The 23,165-nt window shown below is 41.8% G+C and overlaps 1 protein-coding gene across 1 annotated transcript in view; it reads left to right on the forward strand.

Annotated features, from left to right (window-relative positions):
• Window positions 1–23,165, forward strand: part of GRM7 (glutamate metabotropic receptor 7) — a 754,621-nt gene that overhangs the window by 491,282 nt on the left and 240,174 nt on the right. Inside the window, exons 6-7 of the mRNA XM_059662903.1 lie at window positions 99–299; window positions 8,454–8,593. Of these exons, the coding sequence (XP_059518886.1) occupies window positions 99–299; window positions 8,454–8,593 (341 nt within the window). The remainder of the gene's footprint in view (window positions 1–98; window positions 300–8,453; window positions 8,594–23,165) is intronic.

Below are 23,165 nucleotides of genomic sequence, written 5' to 3' on the forward strand. Positions count from 1 at the left end.
CCTCAAAATAGTTTGCTTTATGCGTAGTTGAAAGGAAAGACAAATGTAGACATTCTACTCAGCGCCAATCTTCGTGTGCTTCTTGTTTTAATGTGCAGGGCAGGAGAGAATTGGAAAAGATTCCAACTATGAGCAGGAGGGGAAAGTTCAGTTCGTGATTGACGCCGTCTACGCGATGGCTCATGCCCTGCATCACATGAACAAGGATCTCTGTGCTGACTACCGGGGCGTCTGTCCGGAGATGGAGCAAGCTGGGGGCAAGAAGTTGCTGAAGTACATCCGCAATGTTAATTTCAATGGTGAGTCTCCAAGCACCTGTGGTTTTTAGGAGTCCTGTGTTGGCGTTCTGCTTTATAAGTTACATGTTGAATGATTATTTACTCTTGAGTACGTGTCAAAACATGGTTGATGATCTGATTTTAAAGATTGAATCAATATATGAATGAGTGAGTAGTGAGAGAGTAGTGAGTGAACGAGTGAGTAAATATTTGGGAGTATGGTTTGTCCTCCTTTCCTTAAAATAGGTTTTTATATGAAGTCAAATTCTTCCTTAGTGAATATAAATTCAGATCTGTGAAAATCACACATATTTATTAGTTATTGTACACTATCTCTATACAGTTATTTTTGTCTCCAGTCTTACAGTATTTTCTCAAATACTGTCTTCCTAAAATATTTGCATTCATTTTTTTTTTATTTCTTCACTCTCTTCAGTGTGGTTCTGTGTTTAATTTGCAGTATAGTCAGGTTTATTCATGATCGTATTGAATTTTGTTAACCATGTGATGATTAATTTTATGAGTCAACTTGGCTGGGTAAAGTGATGCTCAGATAGCTGGCAAAACAGTACCGCTGGGTGCATCTGTGAGGGTGTTTTTGGAAGAGATTAGCATTTGACTTGGTGAACTGAGTAAAGGAGAGGGGGCTCTCCCCAAGGTGGATGGGCTTCCTCCAACCCCTCCCCCTCCAGGGCCTGAAGAGACCCAGAAGGCAGAAGAAGGGCAAATTCTCTCTCCCTCTGCTCCTGCCCTCAGACATGGGTGCTCCTACTTCTCAGGCTTGGAGACACAGAAGAGGCCTTTAGATACAACCTTAACATGGGGGAAGGTTACATCACTTCTGAGGTCTTATTGCCAAAAATACATGCCTCAATCTAATCATAAGGAAACATAGGACAAAATAACTGGCTAATACTCTTCCAGAGTATTCACATCATGAGAAAGGCTGGTGGAGGAATTGTTCCAGACTGGAAGAGACTAAGGAGACATTACCATGAAATGCAGTGTGGGAAAATTAATTGATCCTCTACCGGAAAAAGGACACTAGTGAGACAATGGAGACATTTTAAATAAAATTTGCAGATGAGTTTTAAATAGTATTATATCAATATTAATTTACTGGCTGATGTCATTATATTAATGTTAAAGGAAGCCTTCTCGCTTTTCTGCTTATAAACAATAATCCACTTAAACCCACAATATTATATTGATCTTCCAGGAGTTCTCTAGTATTTGAATGAAGAGGAACCACACCCTATTTGGGGATCAAGAGTTCTCTGGTTTAGATGGAGACAAAAACGACTGTGTGTAAAACCAGAAAGTAGTCTAAATGATCTTCATTTTATAGTTTCTTCCTGATTTTACAGAATCTCCTAAAATACAGAATTTTCTCAGAGACGGACACATAAATTTCATTATTTATTAAACACTAAGTTCCGTTAGCTGGGTCAGTGTCTGGGCTTTGTATTCTGGTTCATAGATATGGATAACCATTCTTACAAGAGTGGCCAAAATTATCCTTTTGAGACTGTTCTTGGTGACTCTTCCCTTATTGTTCTTCCAAATAGTGCTCTGTAGAATCATTTTGTCAAAATGGTCTAGTCCGTTGATAATGCTGAGCTTCAGATAAGACACAGGACCCATGTTTATGGAATGGTTACTGTGTGCCAGAAAGTGTGCTACATACCTGTGTTGGCTTATTTAATATTTAGAACACCAGCATGGTGTAGGTACTATTACCCTTTTTTAAAATAAGGAAGCTTCACAGAGAATTAAGAATCATGACATTCAGAGCCACACATCTGGGTAGTGATGATGCTACACTGGTCCTTGGGCACCTAACTCTACAGGCCGTCCCCTGTGAATGTCTGAGAAGAAGGGCTGCTTCTGCATCTCAGAGTGGATGCTCTGCAGGAGGTCCCAGGCAGGATCAATTGTTTTTTCTCTCTCTGTCCTCATTGCAATCCTGCCCTGTGGTCCACACAATCGCCTGTTCTCTGAGGACTTTTTTCCTGTCATAAGGACAACCAAGAGGCCGCTGGCTCCCGGGCACTCTGGCATTTGTTGATGGTGGGGCTCGGCAGTTTTGTGAAACAGAACCTGTGCTGGATTTAATTAATGGATTCCATATCACTTGAAGTGAACAGCTATTAGTAAAAAGAAATTTGACCTTTGTTACTCATTTAATTTCTTGATTTTTATATAAAGAAATACAATATTAGAGAGGGGGAGATATTTGTTCAAGACTTCACAGTTAGCAAATGACAGAGACGGATCTAGAAAGCAAGTCTCTTCCCAGTCTATTGTGAAAAATGTAGCCTTTCTTTAGCATGTTTTAGTAGGGTTTTGATTTTTTTGGTCTCAACTAAGCCTAATTGTTCTCTTCTGTTACTTTAATACAAAACTTTCTGCACCCCTAGGAGTTTTATTCCAGACCAATAGGGCACAGTTTAATAATTCTGACCCTCACATTCACCAAAGCATCAATTTAGGAAATGATAATAGAATGTCCCGAAAATATTGCTATAGTTTCACCAAGCACTTAACCTCTTCTTATGATGCACCAAGAGAAAAGATGACTACTTTTAAATTCATCACTTCTGGCCATGTTTTTCTCTGCATCCCAAATGAATGCAATGATCTGAGCCTAAACTTGATTTATGTAGTTATGTCTTCGTTGGCCCATCTAACCAATTGTCAATACCTGTAGATGTAAATTTAATACATGTGTTGTCTTGGATACAACATCTTAGGGAATTACTATACAATGGCATATTTAATCTGGTGTGTGTCTATACCTAGATTTACTAGTTTCCAGAAGATGAATTGGGTATCAGTATATTTTGTAAAGATGCCACATATCATGTGCTCTTTAAAAATCCTCACAGGAGGATATGTTTTCATTGATTTTTAGAGAGGCAGGAAGGGTGGGAGACAGAGAGAGAAACTTCAGTTGACCGCTTCCGATATGCACCCCAGCTGGCGATGGAACCCACAGCCTAGGTGTGTGCCTTGAATCAGAATGAAACCTGCAACCTTAGGATGTTTGGGATGATGCCCCAACCCACCTGGCCAGGGCTCATGTGCTCTCTTTGAAACGTGAGGTTAGCTTTCCTCCATCAGGAGGTGAGCTCTATGCTCCCTCCTCTTGAATCTAAGAGTGTGTGACTGATGCAGAAGTGACACTATCTGACTTCTAAGGCATATGGGTGAATAGGCTTCTGCCTCATTGTCTCGGGACATTTGTATTGCGGACACAGCTACCATGTTGGGAGGAAGCCAAGATGCCAAATAGACAGGCCACATGTGGGTGTTCCTACCACAGCCCCAGCTAAGGTCCCAGCTGGCAGCTGGCGGCAACTGTGAGGCATGTGGGCTTCAAGCTGCCCAGCTGACATGAGGGGACCAGAGGTGCTGTCCCCAAGCTCTGCCCAAATTGCAAAATATGGGTTGTTATTATTTGGAGCACAAAGGTTTAGGGTATTGTGCTAAGCAGTGCTAGATAAATGGAACACAAATCAGTGCCATGTTTCTGGAATCTGTACCTTGGGTGTGAAAGTAAGAGCAGGAAACTTGTCAATACCTTGATGCAGAGGACTGTTTGGACACCTGAGCAATCGAGATCCTAGGTCCTTCTCTACCCAGGAAGAAAGGGCTTCATTCAGATACTCTGATCCAATAGAGATTTCAGACTTGAGCACATCCTGTCACCCAGCTTCCCACTATGCCATCTTGTCTAGTGGCCCCTTTTCCACTACCTCAGTGCACCTACATCCCAGCCCTGATACCTGGAGACATTTCTGCAGATGATCACTTCTTCTTTGATAGCTTCTTTCTCTTCTCTGGACCGCTGTGATTATATACACATACACTAGTGGCCTGGTGCACAAAATTTGTGCACATTAAAAGGGAATTGATTAGAGGAAATATTTTAATATTGCTATTTGCCCTTTCTCTATAATAGAAGTGTCAGAGATGTAAGAAAATTAGTAAATGTATGTGAAAATCTTCCTCCTGTCAGAGTCTGGGGCGTGCCGCATGACCCAGAGTCAAGTCCCCACTCACCCGCATGCACCTTGAAATCGTGCAAGACCCAGACCCGGCCGGCCCTGCCCCCATCAAGCCCTGCAGGGCAGGGGCGCAGCCTCAGGTCCCCCATCAAGCCCCACCAGGCGGGGGCGTGGCCTCAGGTCTCCTGGCCCTGGCATGAGGGCAGGAGGGCAAAAGGGCACAAGGGTGCAAGGGCCCCATGACCATTTGCATATTAGCTCTTTATTATATAGGATATGATGGTGGGCAGAAGTAGGTTTACAGCTACAAGTATGTGAAACAGTTTATTCTTGTATTATTATTTAGTAAGTATTGTAATTTTCAAAAAACTGCTTGGTTTTAAAGAGCGGGGGAGGGGGGGAAGGGGAGATAGAAAGAGAGAGAGAAATGTCAATTTGTTTTCCACCTACCCATGCATTTGTTGGTTGCTTCTTGTATATGCCCTGACCAGAGACTGAACCCTCAATCTTAGTGTATGGGGATGACCCTATAACCAACGAAAAGCCTAGCTAGGGCTAATTATTGTATTATTTATTCGTATTATATAACCTACTTTTGTCCATCCCTGTATAGACTTCATTGAACATAATTCCATTTTTTTCTCTTTTAAGAAACCCAGGGAAGCTGTTAAAAAGGTATTGTGGAAAAAAATAAGTGGAAATAATAATCCATTAGCTTTACAGAATCCATCAGAAAGGTCAAAACCACATACGCTATTACAAGTCATCACTTAGATAAAGTGTTCAGCTCTTCTGTCTTAATTTTTTAAAGCATGAACTTTAATGAGAATGGAAAGGGCATGACAAGAGACATTTTGCCTAACAAAGATTATAGGAAGAGAGAGCGATTAGATGGTGTGTCCCATTCTGGTGAATATTTAGCTGGTGGCCTGAGACCTTTCAGAGTCCCAGGCCTCCAATATTCTTCTCTCTTCTCAAAGACAATGAAAGGCTCATCATATTTCATAATGACTAGAAGCTATACAATTATAGCAGATCCTAATACCCAATGTGAAAGCAGAGAAAGGTGAGCAAGATATTACTATCTTCCTGCAAAATGATAGGGTTATTTTCTTGCTGATAATATATAAAATGCGGACTTTGTTTGTTCTTCTTATATACTTGGAAGGCTCACTGGAAGGAGAAAGCTAATATTAAAAACTTCTTCTTCTTCTTCTTCTGTCTGTACTGGAAAGGCTCCTGTATTTCCTATAGAGAGAGAGAGAGAGCTTCAGAGATCCCATTGGGATACAGTGGGTGCCTTTATGGGCTCTGAGGGTAGTGACTAGGTATAATGTAGATGAAACAAATTGGCCAAACAGACTCAGCCACTGACTCAAGCTGGTGAGACAACACCTGCATAACTCATAGATAGTGCCCACTTTTTGGAAAACAAAAGATGCTTACCCTGATGGAGAAATTGAAATTAGGTACCCATTAGGAGAGTCAACTTTGGTGCATTGGAAAGTCTGGGTGTCTGAAGGCATGTGTTCTGGTCCTGAGATATTAGCCAACAAAACAATGATAAAAATAAAAACACCTATATGCTCTAGCCTAGCTGATTTGGCTCAGTGGATAGAGCATCAGCCTGTAGACCAAAGGGTCCCAATTCCGGTCAAGGGCACGTACCTTGGTTGCAGGCAGGCCCTGGTCGGGGTGTGTGAAGTAGGCAACCAATCGATGTGTTCCTCTCATTTCGATATTTCTCTCTGTCTTTCCCTCTCTCTTCCACTCTCTTTAAAATCAATGGGAAAACATCCTCGGGTGAGGATTAAAAACAAACAAACAACTATGGAATATCACTACCATCTGTTGAGCACTTATGTAATCAGGCATGGAACTAAGCAAGTTAGGTATATTATTACATTTAATTCTTACTAACACTATGAGAAAAATCACTAGTGACCATCAGATGTAGAGGGAGATTGAATAATTTAATAAAGGTCACCCCTGTTTTAGGGGATTCCAAAGCCAGTTACTAAACACTATTCTAGTTTAATTAGTTGAGTGGCCCTGGAGCAAGTGACTTCCTCTCTCTGAACCTAAGGATTATATCTGTAAAACTAGGAAGTTCAATGTTCTGTGTCCTCCAGCTCTGTAGTAGTTTCCTACTGATACCCTATAAAAGAGCCATAAGTTTAATGGCTTGAACAACACAAATGTACTATAGCTGTGTGGTTTGGCACAGATCTCACTGGGTTTTACTTAAGGTGAAGGCAAGGCTGTTCTTCTGGAGCTTTGAGGGGAGAGTCCCTGGCCTTTTCTAGCTCCTGGAAGCCACCTGCACTCTTTGGCTAGGACCCCTGCCTCCGTTACTCCAATCTCCTGTTTTCATCTTCCCATCTCCTTCCTCCTTTGACTCCTGCTGCCTCTCAGTTTAAGGGCCATTATAATTACACTGGATCTACCTAGATTGTCCGGGACAATCCCCCCTATCCATCCCCCCGCCCCATGATCCTTAATGTCATCACTGAAAAAAAAGCCTTTGGCCCCGAATGGCAATATCTACAGGTTCTGAAGATTAGGACATGGACAGATTTGGGGAGCCATTATTTCGCCTACCACAGCTCTGATTTTTAAAAAAAAAAAAAAATTTAATACTAGAAATGTCATAAAATCCTGTGCCTGACAGTTGTGAGATGGTGTGGAGTTCTTTAACTGCCTCTGTATTCTGCCAATAATGTTGGACAAACCCTCCCTGTGGGGGTCACTTTCAGCACAGGATTGCAGTCTTGTCTGCCTCTTGTTCCTCTGATTGGACCCTTTTCTGACTCCCTTCCTGTGTTGAGTGGTCACATGTGGGGCCAGTTTCACCAGCTTGCCTGCTTCCTAAGCGCTGGCATCTTTTCCTACCATTCAATACTGCCTCCCTCCAGTTAACATGCTTTTGCTTTTCTTTCATGCAGATCATTCACATAAATGCCACCATGGCCCAAACTCTGCAGAGGCCAATGATTTCCTTAGCCAGATGCAGAGCTCTGCCACCATGAGTCTTCAATTTACAACCAGAATTCACAAAAGTGCTTCATCCTCCTCTCCCAAAATAGTAAAATGAACTTCTGTTCCCAGTGATTTTATTTCAGCTTGTAAACTCCCTGTAAGCTTCCTTGTAAAAGGCAGGAACTAGAGCATCAGCATTGTTTGTTATGAGGAATATCCAGTGTTAACCTAAAGGCAGAGCAGAGATCAGTCTCACACCTGAGACCACCCACATCTATCCTGTTTCCAGTGGACCCAGGGGAGAAAAACTACACCCAGTTGCCAAACTTTTGGCGACTACTTTGTAACTGTCCCTGGAACTAACCAAAACTCACAAGTTTCATTCTCTGTATGTGGCTTGCCAATTGCTCCATGAGATTAATATTAAGGGACTTTTCGCTCATATCCTACTTTCAAAGATATGTACCCTTTTCTTTCTGTATCTTTCACTCTCTTCTATCTTTCTGACATACTCTAAATAAACCTATTGGTTTCCCCTTAAGATGAACATTTTAAACATGTGAGGTTCAAGTTGGAGATTGAGAAATAAGTTACTATTTATAAAACATATGCCAGGCACACTGCTAAGCATTTTACCCTGTTAATCATATAAAGTAATTTAGAAATAGCCCAAAATATTTATCAATGCAATCAGTATCCAAGTACCTTTTAAGTAAACTTTTTTGCTTGTTTGCTTTTATGTATTTTTTTTTTAAATCTGGCATGCCCCTTTTTAAGTTTATGTATTTGTTTACTATTTTAAAAATGGCTCTTTACTGATCACAATTTAGGTGGTTGGAGGCTAAACAGTAATAATTAATTATAATAAACTTGAAGTAGTTTAGAAAACCATTTATTTTTATTCTCCATAATAAAAAGATTAAAATAAACTATTAAGAAATGCTGAGAAACAGAACTGTTCATAAAAAGAAGCAGTTTGTTTTCCCACCTCCTGTCAGTAGCATCTGTCGGCCCCAGTGATGGCTTGCCTGTGAGTCTTAGAGACCATTTGGGGGGAACCTGTTAAACAACAGGGTTATGCACTAGCTATCTTGTCCATTAGCAGTTCTCTAGACCATCACCAGGGGCACAAGAGGTGGAAGGAACCTTGCTTCACTCTAAAACCTGTCATTTTCTTGCCCTGCAGGGAGCGCTGGCACCCCAGTCATGTTTAACAAGAATGGAGATGCCCCGGGGCGGTATGACATTTTTCAGTACCAGACGACCAACACCACGAACCCGGGCTACCGTCTGATTGGACAGTGGACAGATGAACTTCAGCTCAACGTGAGTTCTGTTTTGTCCTCTTCCTTTGCTTGTGTGATACATGAACAGGCTTTTAATTTGCTCAAATAGGCAAATGGTTTTGTTTGCTTGTGCATAATGAGTGAACAGGCAACGTGTTAACAGGCATCAGCAGGGACTGGTAATAATACAACATTGAGAGTGATGATGTTGATGATGATAAAGATGATGATAAGTATGTTGAGTTAATACTAGCACCAATGTGATTGATCTCATTTAATCTGAGGCTTGGATTGCTTAACAATCAAATTAGTAGATAATACTTCACAAGACCCTTCTCTTGGTCAGACCTCCTTTCCTCCCTCCCTTCCTTCCTTCCACCTTTCATTCTTCTCCTCATTTCTCCCTCCCTCTATCTTCCCTACCTTCCTTCTTTCCTTTGTATTTAGTGGCTTATTCCTTTTTCTTTTAATGCATTTTAGTGAGTTGCTTTGTTTTCTGTTGAGATTTTCTGTGTAACTGGAGCTTTATCCGTTTCCATAACCTCTCCCTCTTTCGGTACAATGTGACCTTGAGCAAGCAGCCACTTCCTTGTGTAAGGTTATGTCCAAGTGCACCTGGCAGCAGCTGTCAGGAGCTCATCTGACACTGTTAGGTTTACTTAACTTGCTGAGTAAAGGACAAGCTTTGGGCTCTTCAGGATGAAGGGGATGGAATGGGATTCTCTGTAGGTTTTGTGCTGAGTTGGGTGATTAAAGCAGGTTTAGAGAGGCTGGGGCCCATTTTGGTTTGGATTCTCTTAGGAAGTAGAAATCATTTCATGATTGTTATCAGGGAGATGGAAGAATGAAAGATAGGTGACAGTTGTCATTAACAAAGAAACAGTAAGCACTTATGTGAACCGGAAAAGGGACGTTTTTGTGGTTACAGAGTATCCTTGCTTCTGTCCAGTTTCAAACATGATGGCAGAACCCTCTTGTTCCACCACAGTCATGGAGTGGCCTTGTCTGATTAACTTTTACATTTTGCTGAGATTGTTTATGTTCTGTTTGAATTTCCCTGCCCAGCTGTTAGCTGATAACTGTAGAGCCATTTTTTCTTAATATTTTAAGTTGAACATTTAACAGTGTGCTTCTAATAATAGTTACAATGTCTATTTGGAATTATTAGTAGTTTTAAATAAATATACTGACTTTCTCAGGGAATGAAGAACACAGGCTGGGTATCTCCCTCCTGGCACACCTGGAGTTCAGCGCACCATGCATCCTTCCATTTCCTCTCCTCCCAGGAGGGAATGAATTAGGCTGGCCCACAGCATGATGGCTGGGGTCCTGGAGCCTGGGGGTGGGTTGGGGTGGGGCAGAAGTTAGAGAAGTAGGTACACTACATGGTCTCTTCTGCTGAGATGCACTGGACTAGGTTATATTTCAACAGGTTCTTTAGCAGGTCCCTCCCTGTGGCATTGAACTTGGGGATGATGTTCGCCAGAGGTGTTGTGGCTGGGTACACTGGATAGGCCTTCCCAGGTTCATAACTATACATGGAAATCACCATAAATAGAAACATACAATTTTCTTTTGTCCAGCAGAGCCCTGCATTATTCTGGGTTCTCTGGAGAAATAGAACAGATAGATAGATAGATAGATAGATAGATAGATAGATAGATAGATAGATAGATAGATAATTAGGAATTGGCTTTTATTACAGCTGAGAATTCCTGAGATGTGCAGTCAGCAACCTGGAGACCCAAGTGAGCCAATGGTGTAAGTTCCAGTCTGAGTCCAAAGGCAAGAGAAAACTAATGTTCAAGCTCAAAAACAGGCAGGGAAAGACAGGATTCTCTTACTCAGCCTTTGTGTTCTATCAGGTCTTCAATTTCAATTGAGTCCCTCCCACAACAGAAAAGCAATCTACTTTATTTAGTTTGCCAGTTAAAATGTTCTTCTCATCCAGGAACACCCTCACAGAAATACCCACAATCACGCTTAACCAAATACCTGGGCATCTCTTTATCCTGTCAAGCTGAGAGATAGAATGAACCAGCACAGGCCCTATCCCGGTGATTCCTTCAATGTCTCTTCCAAAGCTGAAAATGATGCTTTATCAGTGTACACCTCACTGTGTGCTATAGAAATTATTTCTAAGTGCAAGTGTTGCGAGTGGAATATGGAATTGATGTCTTGGGGACAATGGGTCTGGGTTGTAGTTTCTAAGAATGGAGGTTTGTGCATAAGGAGTAAGGGGTTGGTGAAGTCACCACAGCCAGTTACTTCGTTTGCACCTCACCTGCCTGGCTCTGCTTGTACCTGTCCAGTTGTCCCTCTCCTGAGGTCCATCATCCAAGGGAGCATACACGGAGGTTGGGTCCAGAGGATTGTGAGCTGGCATCCAGGAATGGATGGAGCTGGAGAGCAGGTGCCAGCCATGGCTGGGATGAATGGTAAGGGCCAAAACCAAACAAGAAGCAAAAAGCATCCTGAACTCAAGGCACATCTTCCAAGCAAAAGAGGAAATAAAAGCAAAACAAATAAATAACCAACCAAAGCCTAGTAGGAAGGCCCAAGGGTCAGTGATCCAAAGCACAATCAGAGCAGCATACCCTGCTGACAGACCCAGAGTGTTTTCTTAGTGGGTGCCGGCTGAGTGACCCCAACATGCGTGAGCCAGAACTAAAGGCAGAGCAGCAAGGTCCATGGTGAGAAGTGAAGCGCTCAGGGCTATTGTAAGACGCAGGAGACTAAATAACACATGGATCTTCCCTAGCACAACCCCTGCGCCAGTGGTAAGTCCCTGGCATGTGTAATTTGTCCATGTACACAAGAATCCCCAACCAACACTCACCAACTTCAGACATTACCTGGCATTTCTAAAGCAAACTATTTTTAAGAACCAACATCAACAGTGATTTTATTTATTTTGTATTTTATCCTGCATAAGAAGCATTCAACAAGTTTCTTGTTTTGTGTTGTTGTTTTTTGTTAAAAGCATCTCTCACGTGATAAGCATTATGAGAAGCAGTGGGTACACAGTGGAGAACAAAACAAATATTGTCCTTGATCTCATATATTCAGTGATCTAGGATGGAGTTAGGTGGTAAACTAGTAAACAGATTTGGATGTGTAAATTCCAAAAGGTAATAGGAGACATGGTGGGAGAGAGTATAATGGATGTGGAGAGGGACCTACTGGATGAGAAGCAGACAATGTGAGGAGTATGAGGCTTCCACCCAAAAGGTCAGAATGCTGACATGGAGTTAATGGCATGACTTGGGTGTTAGGTCCACGCCAACAGGAACCAGACCAAGAGACATCTTAAGAGTTTAAGAAATTTTTATTACATTTTCTCACAGTGAGCTGAGACCAGTATATTGGTGTCAGCATGGAGTGGGTGTTTATGTTCTCTTATATAGGGACTGGGTCAGGGTTGCACCAGCCAGCTGGGGTAGCTGCCTGAAAAACAGGATGACCTTGGAAAGTAACAAGATATCTGATGGGCGCACAACTGGGTGAGGCAGAGGGGAATGAGCGCCTGGGTTGGTTGGGGAATGTACCTTAAATTCTGCAAGTGCAGGCCATTTGCTTGAAGGTAGGAGACAAACATTTGTAACAACATATTTATGAAAGCATGTCCAAACAGCAGAGTCCAGGGGTAGTACATGCTAACATAGAGGAAAGCAAGAAGAATTAGAGCAATAGTTAAGAGCCAGAGCGTGTGGTCCCTATAGGCCATCTATAATAATAAAAGCATACTTTGCTAATTGGACCAGAAAGCGGAACGACCTTCCAGACAAAGCGGAGGGCTGCCCTTGCACGAATTTTGTGCATCGGGCCTCTAGTGATACATATTTAAAAAATCTTCTGAGTGCACTTAAAAGACATTAGAAGTATTAAGCAAGGGAGTGACTGGATGAAATTTAGGGAAAATTTTACCTTGTCTGCTGAGAAGGGATAAGCATGGGAGTAGAAAGCCCAGGTGGGAGTAGAAAGTCCAAGTAAGAGTCTATTGCAGTGGTTGAGCTAACATAGGATCGCTAAGCGAAGGGGCTCTCAGACTTCAGCATGGGCCCAATCACCTGGAGGCTCATAAAAACACAGCTGGCCTCACCCCAGAGTGTCTGATTCAGAAGGTCTGGGCGTGGGAAGAGGCTAAAATATTTGACTTGCTATAGAGCTCTGTGTCATGCTGATGGCACTTTGGTTGCGAGTGGGAAGGGCAAAATTAAGACTCCCAATTTAGTGTTCTTAAATATGTGAGAGACAAGATGAAATGGATATAAGTTTGTAACTCAGAAGAGTTTTGCGTTAGTTATTTTTTTAATGAAATTGTTAACCTATAAAGTCTTTAAATCCAATAGAGAGAGAACAACAAAGAACCCAAGGCCTTGAAAACCTCATAGAAAATGATACAACTTCATTCCAACTATTCTAAATGCCACCCAATTGAAAATATTGTGTTTAAGATGCCTGGAACATCGAGATGACCACCTAGGTTGGACTCGGCTTTTGCGTATGGAAGCTAGGTCTGGGATATATGCTTGAGTTGGCATTCAGAGGGAACATGTTTTCTAATTTGTCATGCTGACAGTGGTATGTTAGGAAAAGCAGACAGGACACCTGAATCCTCAGGTAAATCCAGCAGTTTATGCTCAGTGTTGTATGGAACCCAAAGGCATGAATGGCTGAGCCATGAACAGGGGGGCCATGTTTAGACCTGTGAGAGGCTGAGTTCCTTTAACTAGAGTAGCCACTGACATGACAGGCCTTGATAGGAGAGCACCTGTTGATGTCTCTAAGGGGCATTTAGGATAGTATTTAATTGAATTTGAATCCAAAAGAAAAGACAAAAGAGAAGGTAAATACAGGACCCAGAGACTCTACACACACTCATTGGAGAGCCAAGGCGACTGGCCAGGTAGCTTATTCTGTGGTTGGTATCCTATCCAACATCCCTGGCCCATGGTGTTCCTTTTTCTCAAATTATTCTGATTTAGTTAAAAGTTCTATGAGAGTTGAATTTGGGCAAATTGAGTTTTGTAGATTTGCTTTCTTCTCATAAATGAAACAAAACAAAGCACTTCAAGTAACAAGGGCACGTCTCATTTACAAAGACTCAGGGGTACACTTTCAATCCCCAGTTATGTCATCTCTAGCAAATGAAAATTTCAGGGGCGCTTTCTCTGTGGTCAGTAATTGCAAATGAGCCCTAGCCAGTTTGGCTCAGCGGATAGAGTGTCGGCCAGCAGACTAATGGGACCAGGGATTCGATTCTGTCGAGGGCATGTATCCCCAGCCCTGGTCAGTGTGTGTGTGGGAGGCAAACAACAATGTCTCTCTCTCACATCCATGTTTCTCTCTCTCTGTCTCTCCCCCTCCCTCTCTAAAAATCGATGGAAAAATATCCTTAGGTGAGGATTAACAAAAAATTAAAAATTAAAAATGAGTTTCTTAGCCCAGAAATCAGAGTTTGAGTTTCATAATCCCAGTGCTATAAGCCAGACTACTTTGCTCTTCTATATCGGGTCCTCTGGAATGTCCGTGTCCAGGAGTGGGCTGCCTGGGACCCAGTGCCATGGTGCACACCCACTACCAGAGGAGCTCTGGGCCCTGTCACCTCTATGGGCCAAGAGATGACCACATGGTTTGTTACTAGGATATTTCTGCAAGAAGGAGAATTCGTGGGAAGGAAATCACAACTAGCACAGCCACTTACTCTCCCACTTGCAACCCCAAAAGAAATCACCCTGATTTATTTTCTCAGGTTCGTATTCTACTCGGCAGAGATTTCATAAAACATTATTCCTGACAGAGAAGCAGGAAAAGGGATAATGCAACACACAGACATTGGTTGTCTGCAGCGTGTCAGGCAGGGTGATAGCTAATGGAGATGCTGGGATAAAGGAGAGGCTGGTGTACAGACTAGGGGATGGGATCTGTAATAGATACAGTGCTTTTAAAGGCTGATATAGGCACTGACTTAAGGAAAGCTACCAAAAAGTATATTTGAACTGGGCTTTGAAAAATAAGTAGTAATCTCCAAGGTGGAGAAGAGAAAAAGAAAAGGAAGTCTTTAAAATGAACAACACAGTGCTATTTAAAAATAGTGATAGTGAAATATGGGAAAAAAAAGGCAAGAAGTGAAATGTGGATGCTTTCAAAAATTCTAAATGTATGATGTGAAATAAACTCTATATTATGTGTATTAGAAACAAAGGTTATTTTTGTCATTTTTTATTTATTTTCAATTAGTAGGAAATTTAGATATGCCCAAAATGTTAATGTTTCAAATAATTGAAATTCTCTAAAATACCAAAATGCTAATTAAAGTTAAAAAAAAAAACAACAACAACACACACAACTATTGTTAATGAGCAGCTTCCTACAGGGAATTTCACACTCTCTTAAATAGAAGACTCTGAATGAATAGTATTTAACCTTCTCTGGAAACTTGATCATCTGCCATTCTGTAGGCTAGTCCAACCTGTGATCTTTTGAGGCATGGGTAGCTATTTTTGTGATTTATTCTCTGTTGAACTTTCTTTCCACATAGAGACGGAAAGCTTCTGGAAGGTAGAATTCCATGTTTTATTCGTTGTACTATATACCTATGAACACGGGCACACAGTAGGTATTTTTTTAATATAATACCATATTAAATGAACATGAATTCTTTTTAATTATGTACATTACCTCCAGCAAGCAGCCACTCTTCCTTCTTCTGGGAAGAGTATCCAAGTTTCCTTTTAAAATGTGGTTTGTCCTTAATGGTTCCCAAGTGCAGGCACAGGACCCAATTCAACCTAAGCCACTCATCATGGTGGTGACGGGGCTGGCCATCAAACTCAGTCTGTCCAATCAGGATACACCATTGGATGTCTGCTGGCCAATCCAGGACAACAGTGTGCTCTTGTTGGGAGTTGCTGTGTCCTCAGGAGCCACATGGGGCCCTTTGGAGGCCGCAGTGGATGAGCTCCAAGGAAAAGGAATCAAAACTTGGAGAGAAAAACTAGGTCTAGGTCTATGCCACATTGTTTCAGCCCTAGGAAACCCTTACTGAAGCCATTCATAATGCTTTCTGGTTTCATTATCAATAAATTAAGGCAATTTAGGTCACATACTCTTTATTGACAATTTCATTCACAGTAGCAATCAGAAATAACAATAATTTTTTTTGCTCTAATATGCCCGATTGGGAAAAAAAAAAAGAATGCCAACCCACCCTCAATAAGCAGATTTCTTTCAGCTTTTATTAAACGGAGGTGGTTACAAATTAATCTGAGAAATTATTTTTATTAAATATTAAATCTTTCACACTGGTTAGAATTTTGTTTTTACACAGGCATTTAAAGACATAAAAGCATGGTTGATTGCCAAAATCACCATTTAATCAAAGTATGTATCTCAAAATCAATACTTATATCTACCTATAAAATCACTAATCACTCTATTATTTCATAATCACAAGAGTGAAACTACTCTAATCACACTCATAATTTACAGTGAATTGCATGAGCTGTGGGGAAATGGATAGCCGTAATCAAAGTAGTGCTGACAAAGAGAAAAATATGAAAGTTGTCCAAATCTAGGACATTTCTCAGCTTCTATTTGAGGCTTCTTTTGTTGGCTCACCTTATTGGTCAGCATAAAGAATGGCTCTCATCTTATCAGGTATAGCTTTGTTGTTAGTAATTAGGAGAACATCTCTGAAACTGACCTGACTAAATGGATGGCATCTCAGCGCCACCACCTCCTAGCCATAAAGCAGGATTACAATAGTGCCGATTTTATAGGATTATTGTTAGAATTAAATGTAGCAATGCATGTGATGCACTTAAAACAGCATCTGGTACCTAGTAAATACTCAGTAAATGTTAGCCACAATAGTAATAATAATTTAATATCTTTAGCTTAGTACCTCATTCATACTCCTCAAAATGTCATTTTCTAGTGCTTAGCTAGATGGTTTTTCTCTATGCCCCAGCACCTAGCATAATGTTTAGCATATAAAAATGCCTTGTTCTATATTAATTAGATGAGACGAACAGACACATAGTTGAATTCTATTATAAATTAGGTTTTTTTTTTTTAAGAGGAAGAGTCAGAACAGCCACGGGTTTAGGATGAAGTGAATCTGCTTTATAATCACGGCACAGCCCATGTACCAGACCTGTGAACCAGGACAAGAAAGGCCTCTCAGGAAAGATGGCTTTTAACTTGTAACCAGAGTGATAGAGTTATTTCCATTTGCCATCATCTTTGAAGCTGTGATATTTTACAAAGGATGTTTACAAATTCGAAACAGTAAGTGCTGTTTCCCAATTGTCAGCCAACTTGAGATGAGAAATCCCAAACTGAAAACAGACAACAGTTATGTTTAAAAAGTTCATTACTTGCCAATATTTTAAGAATCAAGAAATTTCATAAGTACATTGTGCTTCTCTTTTAAAAATCGGGAGATCTGGCAATAATGTGCCTTTGCTCATGCACAGCTGGCAGGATCCAAGTAGAAAGTTCCCACTTCAGACAGGGCGTGAGTTCTTCAAGTTACCACAGACCCCACCATTCCTCATTGCCTGATACCCAGCATCCCCCTTACTCCCATGAGCATTTTGGGATACTCGAATCTAGACGCAGAGTAAATACTAAATTATTTCCACTAATTTGGTTTGAGCACATGCCTGAATATATGGTCTCTGGAAATTGGTTTTAAAAATCAATAATAACATATCAATAGTATTAATAAAAAAACACCCATAAGTTTATAATAATTCTTAAAGGTTCAATAGAAGCTGTAAGAGAGGGCTGCCTCGGTAAAGAAAATGCGTTTGTTTGGAAATATGTATTTGTCCATATTCTGAAACATCCTGAAAATGAAAGAAAAGATCACTCTTGTGTTGTCAGCTTTTCTTTTAGTAATCAGTGGAGTATCACAGTGTTCTGTCTGTGAGTGTCTGCGAGATTAATAATATTTATAACGACCCGCATGGCTCCATAAGCATGGACATTAGAGAAGCCCAAATCCTCATAATTTTCTGTTTGCATTGTAGGCATTCAAGCAAATCACTTGACTTTTATGAATATACAATAATTTTCTGTGGGTAAATTGTTGAGTTTCATTACTGTCTGAATTTTGGGATCAGGAAAACACATTTGGAAGAAGAGATAATCAGAAGGCTAAGTTAGAGAGCTTGGCTGTTGGAACAGGACCCTCACCAGTTGTTGTCAATCCAAAACTATTCAAGGAAAGAGATGAGCTTAACTACTCTCTGCCTAACTTTAACTTTTTGTCCTGGGAAGGCAGAAATTCTACAATGACTTATCCTATATAATAAAAGCCTAATATGGAAATCGACCGAATGGCGGAATGACCCACAGAAGGACCGGTCACTATGATGCATACTGACCACCAGGGGGCAGATGCTCAACACAGGAGTTGCCCCCAGCCCGCAGGCCCCAGCCAGCCAAGGCGAGTGGGGGTGGAGGTGGGGGAGGAGGGCAGGGAAAGTGAGGGGGCAGTGCCAGGCCAGTCAAGGCGGGTGCCAGCGGGCACCCCCCCATTGCCCCGCCGGTCGCCCCACAGATCGGCCCTGATCCCTGGCCAGGCCTAGACACCCTACCCATACAAGAATTTCATGAATTGGGCCACTAGTGTTAAAATATAAGAATTTGATTTGGAATGTTTTTAAACTACTAGGAGAAAGTCTTATAAAGTGGGACAGTGTCAGAAAGGCCAAGGTGAGTCCTGCCTTTGCCACCTGAAGGGCAGTTCCCATATGTATTAAAATAAGGTCAGGTCAAGCAAAATAGCTACTTCACAAGGACACTTGCAGAATGAATTGCAATAATTTCTCTGATATAAGAAAGCAATGAGATATGTGGTCAAGTTTCTTGTATTAGTTTTCTACTGCTGCGGTAAATACCAGAACTCTAGTGGCTTTAAACAACACAAACTTCTTGTCTTACAGTTCTGTAGGTCAGAAGTCCTACATCGGTCTCCCAGGGCTAAGGTCAAGGTGTCACCAGGGCTGTGCTGCTTCAGGAGGCTCCAGGGGAGATTCTCTTTCCTATTCATTCAGGCTGTGGGCAGCATATGGTTCCTTGTGGTTGTGGGACTGAAGTCTGTTTCTTTGCTAGCTGCCAGTTGTGGGTTGATCCCAGCTTCTAAAGGCTGCATTGATTCATTGTCTCATGGTCCCTCCCTCTATCCTCAAAGCAGGCAATGGTGGGGCAAGTCCCGGTCAAGCTTCCAGTCTCTTGTTCCACAGTCATATCTCTCTCACTGACTCTGCTGACTTCCTCAACTTTGAACAGCCAACGTGATTACACTTGTCCCACCTGAATAATCCAGGCCATTGTCCCTATTTTAAGATCTATAACCTTATCCCATCTGCAAAGGCCCCTTTCCATGCAATTTCTCAAATTATGAAATTAGGATGTAGAAATTGGGGTTGGGGAGGTGTAAAAAAGGGGTAGATTATTTTGCCTACCACAGTTCTTTACTATTGGGTTTTCTATTATTTCTATAACACAAAAGTCCCATTATTTTTAGAGTTAATGTAGTTGTTTATACAGATATGAGTTTAATGCCATTTTATATACTTAAGTACCTTTGGTATCTAAATGACCTAATCTGTTTGTATGATAAATGTTCTCATCACACTCCTGGAAAGGTCTGGGGAAGAACCCAGAATTAAGAACCCTGAATTAATGATAAGCAGACAGAACCAGAACCCCCCGAATGGAGAAGGCAGGACTGAAGACTCACAGGAAGAATAAGGGATGTTAACACAGTAGGAGACTTGGATGAGCTTCAGGAGAGAGTTCTGTTGACTCTAATTTGTTCGCAGATTCCCACAGAGAACATGGCCCAACATGTGAAACTGAACACAACTCCCTAGAGCAGTGATGGCGAACCTATGATGCGCGTGTCAGAGGTGACACGTGGACTCATTTTTTTGGTTGATTTTTCTTGGTTAAATGGCATTTAAATATATAAAATAAATATCAAAAATATAAGTCTTTGTTTTACTATGGTTGCAAATATCAAAAAATTTCTATATGTGACACGGCACCAGAGTTAAGTTAGGGTTTTTCAAAGTGCTGACACGCCGAGCTCAAAAGGTTCGCCATCATTGCCCTAGAGGGTAGGGAGAGGTGAGCTATACCTTATATTAACCCACCTTCCTTCTCATTTATACTGGGATGATATTTCCATCATGCTAACTACCCCCAATTAATCATTTAATTTCTATTACTTCTTAGTCTAAACCTAAAAGATTAATTCCTTTCATCTTTTAGTTCCATGTTAGTGCCCAAAATCCCGAGTATTTTGATTCCACTGCCTTAGTTCTCTTTCAATGACAAAGTGGAAGTGCAGAGAAAGAGAATAGATTGGCAGTTCCTCCAGGAGCTAATCGTGGAGTTGTCACATGAACGAGCCTTTCCACTCCTAGGTGTACACCTACCTCTGACATGGTGTGCTCTGCGCAAGGCCACGAAACAGTAGAATATAGAAGTTAACAGCTTGCAATTTTGAGTGTTGACTAACAACTCCCTGACAAAGCACCCATGTAGCCTGTTGATAGAAGCAGTCCTGTTTTTCATTTACTGCAATAAAGGAGACCACCACCTTGAAAGAGTCTTAGGAACTCCTCAGCAGAGGGAGATCAAGGGCAAGTACATTGACATTTGGGAGTTGGTATTAAGGCACCTCTTTCAGAGGGGAAGCTTGACCAGAATCGGGGAAAGTCTGTGATAATGCAGTGAGTGTTTTGTTGGTGGACCCAGTGAGGAGGGTTTTGAAGCAAGTCTTTTTTGTGTAAATGCATGTGAGTGAGAGGACTTGGGCCAGTTGATTAAGTGATCGTGAAAAAGTACTACTTACCCACATGGCAATTTTTATTGTTCTGAGAATGGGTGATCTGTTGTTCAAATAGGTGAATTTTTAGGAAGTTCCTGAAATAAACCATAAATGTATTTGTTACTTTATCTTCTGGGGCAAGAATTTCTCTAATTATAAAATCATTAGTATAGAAAGTTTTCGTTTCCTTGATCCTTGGAACCTGGGTGTTTGCAGGCAAATTGTTCTGAGTAGGAGGATGAAGTTAGAATGTTTAGTCTACAGGAAACCAGCTAGCTTTGTGCCTCAAAGGAGTTTTGTGACGAAGTAAAAGGCTTTCCGTGGCATCACTTCTAGCCATGTTCAGGAATAATTCTTGTTCAATGTCATGGACTGTGGTGAAAACTCAAACTTAACCTGCCTTTTTCACTCTCCTCCGAACTTCAGAATCAAAATAATAGTACAACATGAGCTGTAAGTCATCCCAGCCAACAACAGTTGCTCAGCAAGCCAACCTTGTAAATGCTATTAAAGTCTCCCTCTGTGTATATCTCAATGTCTGTGTCGTGAGGAGGGGGCCTTAGTCTGAAAGCGTTCATTTCTCTGGTGACTGCACCTGAACACCCCCTCCACCCAGTTTTCTCAGGTAAGCGCTGCCATTCCTAGCGGTATTTTGTTCAGGCCACCTTTCTTTCTAGCATTTTATGTAGCATCATGTCTACAAATAAATAGCTTCTCCAAAAAAGTCTACATATGAGAATAGCAAACCCTCTTCCACAAAACATCCAAATGAGCCAAGCCCCCTCCTCCATCTCTCAGTTGTGCGGGTTCCTCCTGTCTCCCAGGCCTGAGGACAGGTTCTGGCTGGGCGTTTCACAGCGGTACAGCTAATTTTCCATCGTTAAAAATACAAGTGGTGTCAGTGAGTTTGGACCCCAAAGCTTACCCTCCCTCATTTCATTGATTGTGGAGGCTGATGAGAAATCTGTTCTTCTTGAAACGTGAGGTGAGTCTAGAAGTGGTGGTTTTCCAGCTATACACTTTGTCTAATGTCTTGGAGTTACCTCACCTGCCATTCAAACACAGCTCTCTGGCCAACAGGCATTCATTACTTACAACCTCCTCAACAAACACTCCACTATTCAGATGTAGGGGGTGTTCTCAATTGCCCTACTTAACAGTCCTCCCAAACATGACCGTGAGAAAGAAGCAACAAGCTCTGAACAAGGAAGACAGAAAGGATGAGATAAATAACAAATGCGTCCTGGATTTATTGTGTGGTGATACTGTAACAGAGCCTTCACAATGACTGAGTAGGGTACGAGGAGGGCCTTTATCTTAGCGGGAACATGATGCCTGCCACTGGAAATCCCACTCTGGAAGCAGCTTTAGCACATTGATGGATGTGCGTTGGAAAGGTAAGTGGCTCTTAGAAATTGCCCTGAAATCGTTTATGCTTCAGTAAGAAGCCAGCATGGAAGTGGGTAAATAGTCAGTTACATGATTTGTGCACATATTTCCAGATAGTTAATTTTTTTCCCATTAAAGGTATAGATCACCTTGGCCATAAATGTCAGTTTACAGGATTCAATCAAGAGTGCCAGATTAGAGTGTCAGGAGTCTGGGAGAAGGGGAGGAATGAATGGCTCTTCTTTCTCATCACTGTTATTGTTACACAAATGAGTGCCATCACCACTTGAGGGGCCTGCCTAGAATGAAAAGAGGTTGGAGTAAAAGACTCGCTGATTTACTTGATAGTCATTAGTTTACAACATTGTGGCAAAACTATTGAAGATTTCCATGATACCTTGCACATTTCACTGGAAGCATCCGTATTAGGCACGGGCAGTATTGTGAGCATGTTAATAATGTAGTAGTTAGATTTACGGACTCCTGTTGAAATGCCTTCTTTTGCTGGTCTCTGTCCTGTATTTACATTTGTTTCTGAAAATGCCAGAAACTAGAAATGGCTGGTAGGATTCTTTTTAAACAGAATACTCTACTGACTGCTCTGTGGGACCTTTCCCAAGTCAAATCTGCTTTCTCCGCCTTCATTTTTCAGCCTGAAAAGTAGAGAGGAATTAGCAGGTCGAGGTTAACAGGTGTGCGTCCGCATGGGTCATTTATGAAGAGGCAGTATGGCTTAGTGTTAAATCGTGTGGGCCTGGGAGGCAAATGGTCTCGGTTTCTGGCCTGAGCTTCCCCGCTTACTAGTGCTACCACCTAACTTGCTTCCCCTCACTTAATTTGCCTCACTCGCCCTCTCTGTAAAATGGGGCTAACCGTGGTATCTACCCCATAAGGTTGTTGTGGGGATTAACTACATGGAAAGCACTTAGGACAGTGGCAGGAATATACAGCTTTGCCTGGACTATGAGCGTTGCTACGTTTTTTGTGAAACCAGAATTGACCTTGTCATTCCTCTGTCAAACCTTCCCACCACTTTCCCCTCCCTCAGGGGTCAGGGTGGGCATTCCTTCTAGCCCTTGCCACCTCCTCCTCCTGTAACCTTTGTTCTGCCCCTCACTCCTGTTGCACAGACCTCCCTGAAGTGCCAGGCGTCTGTCACATTCACCATGACATTTCTATGTCTTGTCATATCACTTGAAATGCCACAGTCCACCATGGAACGGAACACTGGCCCTGCACACATTCTGACTTCCCTGGGAAGCCCTGCACTGAGCCTCCCCTCTCCCTCCTTCTCCAAAGTGGGACTATCCCTCCCTCATGGCAGCTTCTTTCTCTAATTACCTCTGTGAGGATCTCAGTGGCACAGGAC

The sequence above is a fragment of the Myotis daubentonii genome, chromosome 14, assembly GCF_963259705.1.
Source record: "Myotis daubentonii chromosome 14, mMyoDau2.1, whole genome shotgun sequence".
NCBI lineage: Eukaryota > Metazoa > Chordata > Mammalia > Chiroptera > Vespertilionidae > Myotis > Myotis daubentonii.